Raw genomic sequence first — 12,609 nt, 5'->3', positions numbered from 1 at the left:
CGGCTGCCTGGAAGAAGCATTTTAAATTTGTGCCATGACCCCCCTGAGTGTGGCCACAGATTGTCACATTGTCTAAGTAGGGGAACACCACTTTCAGTTGGAACTCATCTACTATTCGGACCATTTCTCTCTGAAACAGGGACACTCCATTGGTTACACCGAAGGGGAGTTGCAGAAATTGATACAGCCTGCCGTCTGCCTCAAATGCCGTGTAAATGCTATTGCTGTTTCTAATGGGCAGTTGGTGGTATGCTGCCTTCAGGTCTATGGTGGAGAACACCTTATACTGCACAATGTTGTTGACCATGTCTGCTATACCTGGCATCTAGTTGTGTAAATTTGTTGGTTGTCTGGCTGTAATCCACTACCGTGCCCAGTTTTTCTCCTTGAAGTGCCAGTTGATGAAGTAGACAAAGACGATGTGGTCAAACAATAATCATGGCTTTTATTAGCAGAAACTCACGGTACAATAATGAAGGACAATAGATACATATACAGTTATATCCAAGGGGAGTGTCCTGAACAGTAGAGATAATGCACAGCCAATGTTAGTACAGCAAGGTTCGCCAGAGGGGAGACAGGCAGCTTGGCAGACATTCACCACACTCCTGACTTTACTACAGCCACCTGGGCTCTCCACGGGCTGGTGCTCTGGTCGATGATGGCCTCCTGTAGTAGCCTGCGGACCTCTGTCCTAATGAAGGCTCTGTACCTCCTGCTCTTTGTGGCTCTTGGTGTGCATTCTGGGTCAGGTGTGTGAACAGTGGAGGGGGTACTATGTTCAGGACAGACAGACTGCAGTGTTGTTTCTTTATAAGGCGTAGTGGGGGGTGAGACCCGTTGAGGACTATTGTAATGTTTTCTAACTGGCACTGAAAATCTAACCCCAATAGTACCGGGGCACAGAAGTGAGGGAGTACTAGTAATTTGAACCCTTCATATTTTGTGCCCTGGATTTCTAGAGTAACCCTGCAAAACTGTTTTACCTCAGCCGCAAGGCTGCTGGCTGCTAACAGGATCTGGTGCTCACTCGGGCGTCTGGAGAGGGCAAGGCTGTTGACTAACCCCTGGTCAATAAAACTTTCAGTGCTTCCACTATCTATTAAGCAATTTACCCTCACATCATTAATTTTGATGCACACAGTGGCGTCAGATCAATTGTGTGGACTCGCCTGATTCATGCGTAGGGAAGCAAGTCTGGCGTGTCCTTCGTGTCCTTCCATCCGATAGTACTCGGTGTCATATTCATCTCCTGAAGACTGTGTCCTCTGCTTTGTAGCATTTGTCCAAGATGGCCGGCTGCACATGGCATTCTTCTCCTTCTGTTTGTCTGTGGAAAAAGAGCTTTCCCACCTCTCATTAGCATGAGAATGGGCCTTGGCTGTGGACTTGGGGCTTCTGCAGACTTTTGCATAATGACCATGATAATGAATATGCATGATATGTATTCTTTGGCTTGGCTTCGCGGACGAAGATTTATGGAGGGGGTAAAAGTCCACGTCAGCTGCAGGCTCGTTTGTGGCTGACAAGTCCGATGCGGGACAGGCAGACACGGTTGCAGCGGCTGCAGGGGAAAAATGGTTGGTTGGGGTTGGGTGTTGGGTTTTTCCTCCTTTGCCTTTTGTCAGTGAGGTGGGCTCTGCGGTCTTCTTCAAAGGAGGTTGCTGCCCGCCAAACTGTGAGGCGCCAAGATGCACGGTTTGAGGTGATATCAGCCCACTGGCGGTAGTCAATGTGGCAGGCACCAAGAGATTTCTTTAGGCAGTCCTTGTACCTTTTCTTTGGTGCACCTCTGTCATGGTGGCCAGTGGAGAGCTCGCCATATAACACGATCTTGGGAAGGCGATGGTCCTCCATTCTGGAGACGTGACCCACCCAGCGCAGCTGGATCTTCAGCAGCGTGGACTCGATGCTGTCGACCTCTGCCATCTCGAGTACTTCGACGTTAGGGATGAAAGCGCTCCAATGGATGTTGAGGATGGAGCGGAGACAACTCTGGTGGAAGCGTTCTAGAAGCCGTAGGTGATGCCGGTAGAGGACCCATGATTCGGAGCCGAACAGGAGTGTGGGTATGACAACGGCTCTGTATACGCTTATCTTTGTGAGGTTTTTCAGTTGGTTGTTTTTCCAGACTCTTTTGTGCAGTCTTCCAAAGGCGCTATTTGCCTTGGCGAGTCTGTTGTCTATCTCATTGTCGATCCTTGCATCTGATGAAATGGTGCAGCCGAGATAGGTAAACTGGTTGACCGTTTTGAGTTTTGTGTGCCCGATGGAGATGTGGGGGGGCTGGTAGTCATGGTGGGGAGCTGGCTGATGGAGGACCTCAGTTTTCTTCAGGCTGACTTCCAGACCAAACACTTTGGCAGATATGTATTAACCTGACAGGAAGTCAGATGGTATGCACTGGAGGTGGAAGGTGCAGGATGATGAAATAAAGGAAGCAGGAAAATAAAGACACTGAGATGTTCAACTGGTAAAGCATGTGGTGATGGTGTTATTAATTTCACATTTCGGGCCACAAATGTGACATTGGCGACGAGGATAAACATTTTGAATTTTAAATGTGATAAACATTTTGGATTTTGAATCGGTGGCTTTGAGCTGGAAGATTTTCTTCATGGCAGTCACAGGGCTGAATTTCTAGCACTTTGAGGTGTTCCTCATTTTGACCCGACGGGTGATGCAAGCACTGTGAGTGTGAAGTGGAAGGCATGGCTGGAAGAATTTGAAGCCTACGCCGACAGTCGTGGCCTATTTCTCGATAGCAGTACGGCGGAACAGAAAGCGCAGCGGAGGGCGTTACTTCTCTTCACTGCAGGACCCACAGTTCGGGAAACTTTTAAGACGCTTTCGAATACTGGAAGGAAGGAGGAATACCAGAAAGCCGTAGATGCATTGAATGCACACTATGTGGTGACACCGAATGCTACATTTCAACGTCATTTGTTTCACAAAACAAAACAAGTTGCATCAATGCAACTCCTGAGATCTACCAGTACGAAATCCATCAAGTGACTCAAGGCATTCCTGGAGTTGCCAACATTTCTGATGACATCATAGTCCATGCGGCTACAAAGGAAGAGCATGACAGACGTTTGAGGTATGTGCTATCCAGACTACAGGGGGCAGGCCTTACCGTGAATAGAGACAAGTGCCAGTTTGGTGTCTCAGAGATGGACTTCATGGGACACAGGCTTACACGGGAAGGACTAAACCCTGCAGAGGCCAAGGTGAAAGCTATTGCAGATGCACGTGAACCCCAGAATGCAACGGAGATAAGGAGCTTCTTGGGATTGGTTAATTATTGTGCAAAGTTCATCCCTAACTTTGCTACACTGGCAGAACCACTGAGGAAACTAACCAGGAAAGGTGTAAAATTCCATTTTGGCTCTGAGCAGAAGGAAGCATTCACAGCGCTGAAACAAAGTCTAATGAATGCCGATACTCATGGGTATTATGATCCGGCTGCAACAACCAAAGTCATAGCGGATGCTAGTCCTGTTGGTTTAGTAGTCGTGTTGGTCCAGATGCGTGATGTGGGACCAAGAATCATTGCCTATGCCAGCAGATCTTTGACAGATGTGGAAAGGAGATATTCTCAGACAGAGAAAGAAGCACTCAGTCTTTATGGGGCTGCGAGAGATTCCATGCATATTTGTATGGCATTGAATTTGAACTCATCACGGATCATAAACCATTGGAGGTGATCTATGCCACCAGGTCCAAACCGTGTGCCAGGATAGAACGATGGGTGCTCAGACTCCAACCGTACAAGTACAGAGTAGTTCACATTGCCAGGAAAGCAAACATTGCTGATCCGCTGTCCAGATTCTTGAAAGATGGATGCCCACAATCCAAGTCAGAATTGGGGACAGAAGCAGAGAGCTTTGTACGCTTAGTAGCTATTCAGTCGACACCGGAAGCTGTGACAACGAGGGAAGTCGAGAGAGAGTCTGAACATGACCCAGAACTCATGGAAGTTAGAGAATGTATCCAAAGTGGACAATGGGATAAGTGCATTCACAAGGCCTATATTCCCATTAGAGACGAACTTTGTTGCATCGGGCAGTGTGTATTGAGGGGGTGTAGATTGGTGATACCACAGAGGTTGAGACCAAAGATCGTATCATTAGCTCATGAAGGACACCTAGGTATTGTTGGTACCAAGCAAAACCTCAGGAGTAAAGTATGGTGGCCAGGTTGTGATAAAGACGCAGAGAAATTCGTCAAAACCTGCCATGGGTGTCAACTCACAAGTAGGAGTAATCCTCCAGAGCCGATCCGGAGTACGCAACTCCCGACAGGACCATGGATCGATGTAGCTGTTGATTTTCTCGGACCTTTACCAACTGGTGAATCCATCATGGTAGTGGTAGATTTCTACAGCAGATACTATGAGCACTCTGTGATGAGGTCAACGACCACTGAAAAAACAATACAAGCATTGGCAGAGATCTTCGCGAGACATGGATTGCCTGTTACGCTATACTCTGACAATGGTCCACAGTTCATTTCAGAGGCATTTGCTGAATACATGAGGACCACAGGTATCCACCATCATAAAGTAACTCTTAAATGGCCGCAAGCCAATGGGGAAGTTGAGAGACAAGATCAGTCCATCGAAAAACGATTACGGATTGCTCATGCAGAAGGACAGAACTGGAGAGAAGCATTGCTATCCTATGTAGCTGTCTATCGGGCAACGCCTCATGCAACCACAGGAAAAAGTCCAGCCGAAGTACTTTTTGGGAGGAAAATCCGCACAAAAATGCCCGAAATAAAGGAAATCAGGGACGACCAGAAGATGAGGGACCACGATGCTGAAAAGAAGGGAGCAGCAAAGCTGTATGCAGACTTGAGGCGTGGGGCCAGGTACTCAGACATCATGCCTGGAGATAATGTTCTGGTGAGGCAAGAGAGTGGTGGTAAGCTAGACTCACCTTATTACCATCAACCCTACACTGTTGTATCCAGAAGTGGCAGTATGGTGACAGTCAAGTCTCCAGCTGGAGACCTGTACAATAGAAACGTGTCTGATGTCAAAAAGTACCAATCCAGAGCGACACCGAGTGAAGTGGTTGGAAGTCCAATACGAGATGCTCAACCTGAGGGACCAGATGATGTTCCAGAGGTAGTTACCAGCATTCCCGATGAAGTGGCCAGAGTACCAGAAACACCAGAGGCCGCAGTGAGCAGTGTTTCCGGTGCTGAGGGTGAACAACCAAGTTGTGACAGTAGCATTGCAGGAAGGCCGAGACGGGACAGGAAACCACCTAAGCAATATGAAGATTTTGTGCCATATTTCTAATCGTGCCCACATTATCACGAAAGTGAAAGTTTGTGATAGTTGGAATGAGTTTCAATGAAGCGCAGTAATGTTACTCACCAAGGAAGAGAAGTGATAATGGGAACATTTGGACAGTGATTTGATCAATACATCATAAAGTACATGTATGAGTGCTGTATCAAGTGCATTTTTGTTTAGTCGACTATTTGGTATTAAATGAAAAAAAAAACAAAAGTATTGGAATTTAAACATGTGAGGAGCATAAATTTAAATGTTTACATTTTGCATATGAGGTGAGCATTGTATTAGTATAATTACAGAAGAACAGTTGAGCTATTATGTTACATTTGGTTATAACATGTTTATGTTACATTTTGTGAAGAGGGAATTTGAAGTTGTTTTTGTTTTGAATTTGAAGTTGTTTTGTTGGTTCAGAAGGCAGAAAAATGCTATTGATAGTGTTAAAGTGTTTACAGTTAAACGTAAAGATATAAAGTTTATTTCTGGTGAAAGGAGGGATGTCATGATAATGAATATGCATGATATCTATTAACCTGACCGGAAGTCAGATGGTATGCACTGGAGGTGGAAGGTGCAGGATGAGGAAATAAGGGAAGCAGGAAAATAAAGACACTGAGATGTTCAACTGGTAAAGCATGTGGTGATGGTGTTATTAATTTCACATTTCGAGCCAAAAATGTGACTCCCACGTTTTCCACAGTTGGAACAGACATTTTCTCTGGCAGGGCAGAGGGCTCTGGAGTGCTTTCTTTGTCCACAGAAAAAGCACTTGGGACCCTCAAGGTGTGCTACTACTGCTGTGAATTCCTGTGAGGCAGCATACCTTTCTTTGTGGGGCTAGAGAGTCCAGCAGTGTGACATTTGTCACAGCCCCAGGGTCCTGTGAGTACTCCTCCAATTCTTTCCTGGTGCTTTCTAAAGCTTCTGCAATAGTCTCTACCTCATCTAGCCCCACCATTCCTTTCTCCAGCAATCGATGTTTTGTCTCAGTGGATCGTATGCCTGCAACAATTCTGTCCCTAATAAGGTCCTCCGCATACCTGAGCTGATACTGCTTTAAAGTTTCAGCCTCTCGCCAGGTCTTTCAGAGAGACTATAAAGTCTCTGGCAGACTCCCCTACTTGTTGTGACCTGGTCATGAGCCTGTACCGGGAGTGGAGTTCACTATGCCGCTTACTGTAATGCCTCTGTAATGCTCATTGCCTCTTGGTAGGACCTGGCATCCTGTATAAAGGAGTAAGGGTGGTCTCCCAGCTGGGCTAACAGCAGCATTAATAGCTCTTTATCCAATGCCTCAGCACCCTCCACGTAATTCAGAAAGCATCTCTCCCAGCGGTCGAATTGTGTGCCGGCTCCAGGATTTCTGGGGTCAAGCTCCAGCCTGTCTGATCGCAGCACATGCCTAAGCCTTAGTCTCTGGTCCATTACATAATGTGGGGGAACCCCAGGGGTCGTTGCTGGTCTCCACGTGGTCTCTGGGTCTAGGTGTAGCAAGGGCAGACCCTGGGGTACTGTGAGCTGCTGGTAGAGCCTCTGTGGGGTTTGTGTCTGCTGGAGGAGTAACCTGGGTGCTTGGGGCTGTTGGCTGAGTCTCTGGATTTGGGTCGTTTGCAGCGGGCTTAGGGGGGATCCCAGCGGTAGCATCAGGTCTCTGTGGTACTGGGGAAACTGCTGCTGGGGGAGTGAAGGTAGCGGAGTCTGCTTTCCCTGGCTCTGAAGTGGTCGGGAATACTGCATATACGTGGCAATCGGGAGTATGACTTGTGGAGATCCTTCTACCCGCCCCTTTCTGATCGGACCGGGGTTTAGGGTCGGTGGCGCCTGTACTGGCGAATCCATGGGCAGGCAGGGCTCTTGGCTGTTTCTTACCTGCCCTATCATACTTCTGTGGTCTTCCCCGCATTCCACCACGATTCCAGTACAGCGGTCCCTCGCCGTCTCTGTCTTCGGATGCACATGCGTGCTGGTCATCCCTGGATTCCATTCCTCAGGAAGAGTCTCCAGGTGGTCGGGAATGCGTGTTGGAGCAGAAGCAGCTTCCATCCTAGTAGCTATGATATTAGTTTATTAAATTGTACTGACAATAACCACATCACCAGTGTGAGTATAAGACAGCTTTAATAAACTAATATGTACACTAAGAGGTCTTGTCTCTCTGCAAGACGAACCTGGAAGGCTAGACTGTAGTTCTGGACTGCTTTATATATAAGGCCACCGGGATGACCCCTGGTGACCTAGTGGTGTAATTACATATCACCACAATACAGGTTGGGGATGGTGAGGGTTTTGGTTTCAAAGCGCACATGAGGATATTAGGATGTGCAATGCAGGATAAATTTCTACCCAGGTTTTTGCATAGAACAAATTTGTTTCATTTCTTTAAATGCAGGTTGACTGCCTCTGTGGTTAAAGTCTTTGCAATGGCACACAAATTGATTGCAATTGATAAAAATTCACTCTGTGGAGCTGTGAAGTGGCTGGTATTACACAAACAAAAATCTGACGGTCACTTCATAGAAGAAGGTGTAGTATTTCAGTGGATGATAAAGGTAAGTAAAGTTCCTTTTGACCACTTTAGTCTGTGTAGAAAATGGAGCTATAAGATAATGTAATGGAAAAGGAGGATCTTCAGACCAGCATTACTCACTGAAAAAAGCAGGATGTTTACATTCATTCATCCACAGGAAGTAGGCAGATAACTTGCCTTTGTTGTTCATTGTTAATAGCCCTCGAACTAAGTTGCTGGCTCATTTCAGTGACCCGAGATACTATTTAGGACATTTAGGAAAAAGAGCCAGTTTTTTTCCTTCCTGGAGAACATTGGATGGATTTATTAAAAACCTAATGCTGGAGAAACCTAGCAAGTTGAGCAGTGTACTTTATTAAGCAAAGATAAAGGCACATAACCAATGTTTCGGGCTGGAGCTCTTCCTCAAGGTATGAGCAAAATGTAGGCAGGCGCCTGAACAAAATGATGGGTGGAGGATGAAGGGGCAGGAGGGGGAGTGTTGTCCCACAGTGAGGAGAAAATAGGTGGATAAGGGAGGGAGGACACACCAGCAAGCAGGGGGAGGGGGGGTTGGCTCTGTGAATGAAGAGGGAAGTTGGTGGAGAGCTGAAGGAAAGAAGTCAGAGGGCTGGGGAAAGAAAGGGAGATAAGGGAGTGGGCTAGCAGAATCTAGAGAAGGCAATGTTAATGCCATCCAGTTGGCGAGCACCCAGATGGAAGGTTAGGTGTTGTTCCTCCAGTTTATGCGTGGCCCTGGTTTGGAAGTGCTTGAGGCATTTGATGGATTTAATGAATGCAGAGAGATAGGTGAAATGCCTGAGCAAGGGTCTGGCAGATGGAACACAATGTTGGAAAATGTGAGGTTATCCGCTTTGGAAGGATAAATGGCAAGCGATTGCAGTGCGTTGCCATGCAGCAGGACTTGTTTGTGCTTGTAAATAAATCGCAAAACGTTAGTTGGCAGGTGCAGTGGGTTGTTGAGAAGGCAAATGGAATGTTGGCCTTCATTGCTGGAGGGATGGAATTTGAGGGCAGGGAGATTATGCTGCAATCCTAAAAAGTACTGGTGAGGCTGCATCCAGAGTACTGTGTCAGTTCTGATCACCTTACTTGAGGAGGCGGTGCAGAGGACATTCACCAGGTTGATTCCGGAGATGAGGGGGTTGGCCCATGAGCAGGGATTGAGTCATCTGGGACTGTACTCACTGGAATTTAGAAGAATGAGAGGAGATCTTATAGAAAGACAGGCAAGATAGAGATAGGTAACTTGTTTCCATTGATAGGGGAGATCATTACTAGGGGACATTGACTCTAGATCCAGGAGAGCAGGATTAGCACAGAGATGAGGAGGAACTACTTTTCTCAGAGGATGGTTTATCTGGAATTTGCTGCTCATTGAATCAGTGGAGGCTACTATAGTGATAGCTCTGTCAGTTCCTGTATGAAGGCCACATCAGTACATGCGGTGAGTTGTCAGACCCATTTCCAATCAGCAGTGGCGTAAGACAGGGTTGTGTTTTGGACTGTTCTTCAGGATGCCACATCAGACCTGAAGTTAGGGGTCTTCCTACAAATGAGGGCTCCTTAACCTTGCAAGACTGAGAGCAAAATCAAACGTCAAGGGCATGGTGGCATGAGCGACAGTTTGCCGATGACTGTGGACTGGTTGCACACTCTCTTGAAGACTTGCAGGAGATCACCAGTGGCTTTGCTAGAGCTACGGATTGACAATCAGCCTGAAAAAGACGGAAGCTTTGTACCAATCGACCCCTGGCTCAAGCTACGAAGAACCAACTGTCCTCATTCATGACACTCGTCTCAGTGCTGCCAACATGTTTTGCTACTGGGCAGCATAATAACCTCCTCAGCTTCTCTAGATATAGAGATTGAGTCAAGAACCAGAAAGGCCTGCTTTGCCTTTGGTCAGCTGAAAGATCGGGTTGGGTCACAGAACATCAGGTTGGCCACAAAGCACAAGATGTACAGGGTCGTTGTCATTTCAGCCTTGCTATATTGATGTAGGTTGTGGTCACTTAGGTTAGCTTGACCAACTGCCCCACCATCTACCTTGCGAGACAAGGTCTCCAATATCACGGTTTTTTCTCGAGTCAGAATGTCAGCAGTTTCAACCTTGGTGACGTCAGCCCAACTGCACTGGGCAGGACATGTTGTCAGAAGGCCTGATGGAAGACTGCCCAAGGACATCTTATACGGCCAACTGTCCAGTGGTTCCCAAAAATGAGGAGGCCACTACGGTACAGGGATGTTCTGCACAGGAGCTTCAAGAAAGCTGACATTGCCCCATCAACAGGGGAGGATCTGGCTCAAGATCGCTGGCAGTAGCGGGACGCCAGCAGAAAAGGTGTGGACGCCGCTGAGAACAAGCTCAAAGAGGCAAAAGAGGAAGCACCACAGCAGAGCTTCTGCCCCTGCTGCCCCTCTAGGCCTCACCTGCCAAGTACGTGGCAAGCAGGGCCTGTCAAGGATCGGCCTGTACAGCCGGAACGCACATATCAAACCCCACAAACTGGCTGAAAGGAACCTTCATCATCCTATGGCATGGACACCCAGAAGAAGAAATATATTTTAGACAAGGTTGGATAGATTTTTTACATAGTCAGGGAATTAAGGGATATGGGGAAAAGGCAGACAGGTTGGTGGAGATGAGCCCATCATCAGATCAGCCATGATCTCATTGAAAAGGAGGATGTTTACATTCTTTCATTCACGGAGCTGGCCCGATGGGCTGGGTAGCCTACTCCTGCCCATTTCTGAAGTTGTTAAATGGCCAGCCAATATTTCTATTTTTTAAATTCTAGATTTTATTTATGAACTTGGAATAAAATGCTAGTTTGAACAATAGTTACTGCGAACCACAGAAGGTCAGGAAATCCTGTCTCCGGAGAAAGAAATCTGCTGTGACAGGTCTGCCCCACATTTGACTCCAGACTCAGCGGTATATCAACTTTTAACTACCCACCAAGATACTCAACTTTACGGATAATTAGATTAGCAATGAACGCATAGACACCGACATCCCATGAATGAATAAAGTAAGATTTGAGGCAATGAAATGACCATTTTGGATTTAGACTGTTACAGGTTCAGAGGACCCCAAAACCCAGCAGCAATGGAAATCCACCAAGACAAATGGTTACTTAAACAAAAGTTACTTTTTCTTTAATCCTAAAAACAGAATCAAATCTTAACTTATTACTATCAACTTAAGCCCCTTCTAATTCTAAGCGCACGTGTATGTTATGTGTGTACAAGTTCAGAAAAGTTCTTTGATTCACAGTTCAATATCACTTCTCCAAGTTCATCGGTATCAGGCAATTCTTATACTTTGCACAGAATTTAATGTTTATGAATCTTCACCAAGCCTTGGTGCTTGAAAGGTAAAAGGTTCTTGTTGGTTTTCAGAGAGATTTGTTGCTCGTTGGGCACTCACAAACTGATTCCTTCCCATCAGCCACTTCAGTGTCTTGCCAAAGAAACTTGCCCCATCTGGGTTTTCCAGATGATAAACTCTTTCTTTCAGGACACCACAGAGTTTCTTTTCTGGTTCCCTTATCTCAGGAGAAACATCATACAGCCAGCCATCTCTTTTGTATGGACCGCAAGGGCTTTTAAACAGGCTGAACTCAGAACTCACAACCCCTCTTCACAATGGGGTTTCAACAAGCTGCCAGCTTGCCTTGACTACATCAACCAATTCTCTCTCCCTCTCTTTGAGAAAGCCTGCTTGGTCTCCTCTCTCTATCTCTCTCTCTCTCTCTCTCTCTCTCTCTCTCTCTCTCTCTCTCTCTCTCTCTCTCCTTACAAAACCACATGACCTTCCTATAGCAGATTGTTGTGTCCAAAACTCAATTCATAAGAGATCTTATCAGTTTGAGATGGGCACATCCATTTGCACCTCATTGTGAAAATATCCAGTAAACATTGAGCCAAGCTCTTGCATTTTAAATGGAATCTGTTTTGAAGTGTTTGTATCTGTTTGTGACCTAACTAAAAGCCCCACAATCTATCTCCTCCAAAAACATATTTATACACAATATAAAACACAATATAGTATATAATATATATAATCTGTCTCAAGACCATGGAGCCGAAAGAGGCTGCTTGGCCCATCGAGTCAGCTCCACCATTTACAGATACATTGACAACCAAATTTAATTGTGGCTTGAAAAATGGAAATTTCATCTATAGCTTTTGTCTAAATTATGCACTGAACGTGACCTTTTGGCCTTCTTTCTGGTTAACAGAATGATTTGAGGCAGGAAGCAACATAGAACTGAAGCACATCCAGTAAAGAAAGTGTCGATGGAGTTTGGAAATGAGGAGGGGATATTAAGGGAAAGGTACGACTAGGGTTTTAAGGGCAGGGACATGAACATAGAAATGGCATCCAACATTAGAAGAGGCAAAGCAATAGATGGGATAAGGAAGAGTGGATCTGAGGAGGTGAATCAGTGATGAAGACATTGTAAAATCAAAATTTGGAGGAACTGCAAAAGGAAATGTCTTCACCCATAATCTTGTAGGATGCAAATATTTAATGCTCATCCAAAATTGTGTTTTAATTGAATGCTATTATCCATGACAGTTTTTGCAGTAATATGTTGGTTCACTCTTTCCATACATCTTCATCGACAGAGATGGTGGGACAATTTCTGTTTTTCTTTGCGATTTATTGAAGCCATTGACATTAAACAACAATGAAATCACGTTTAATTAAAATGAAACATGAAAGTGTGCAGTTGCTATGTAAATGCGGGAGGAACTCAGCAGG

At 45.8% G+C, this 12,609-nt stretch overlaps 1 protein-coding gene across 1 annotated transcript in view; it reads left to right on the top strand.

The window, feature by feature from the left end:
• LOC138758431 (complement C3-like) overlaps positions 1-12,609 on the top strand; it is a 145,306-nt gene that overhangs the window by 84,909 nt on the left and 47,788 nt on the right. The window contains exon 25 of the mRNA XM_069927340.1: positions 7,698-7,857. Coding sequence (XP_069783441.1) covers positions 7,698-7,857 — 160 coding nt within the window. The remainder of the gene's footprint in view (positions 1-7,697; positions 7,858-12,609) is intronic.

Source organism: Narcine bancroftii, chromosome 3 (genome assembly GCF_036971445.1).
Source record: "Narcine bancroftii isolate sNarBan1 chromosome 3, sNarBan1.hap1, whole genome shotgun sequence".
NCBI classification, from domain to species: Eukaryota; Metazoa; Chordata; class Chondrichthyes; order Torpediniformes; family Narcinidae; genus Narcine; species Narcine bancroftii.
The sequence above is the reverse complement of the archived record's forward strand: the minus strand, read 5'-3'. Positions and strand labels throughout refer to the sequence as shown.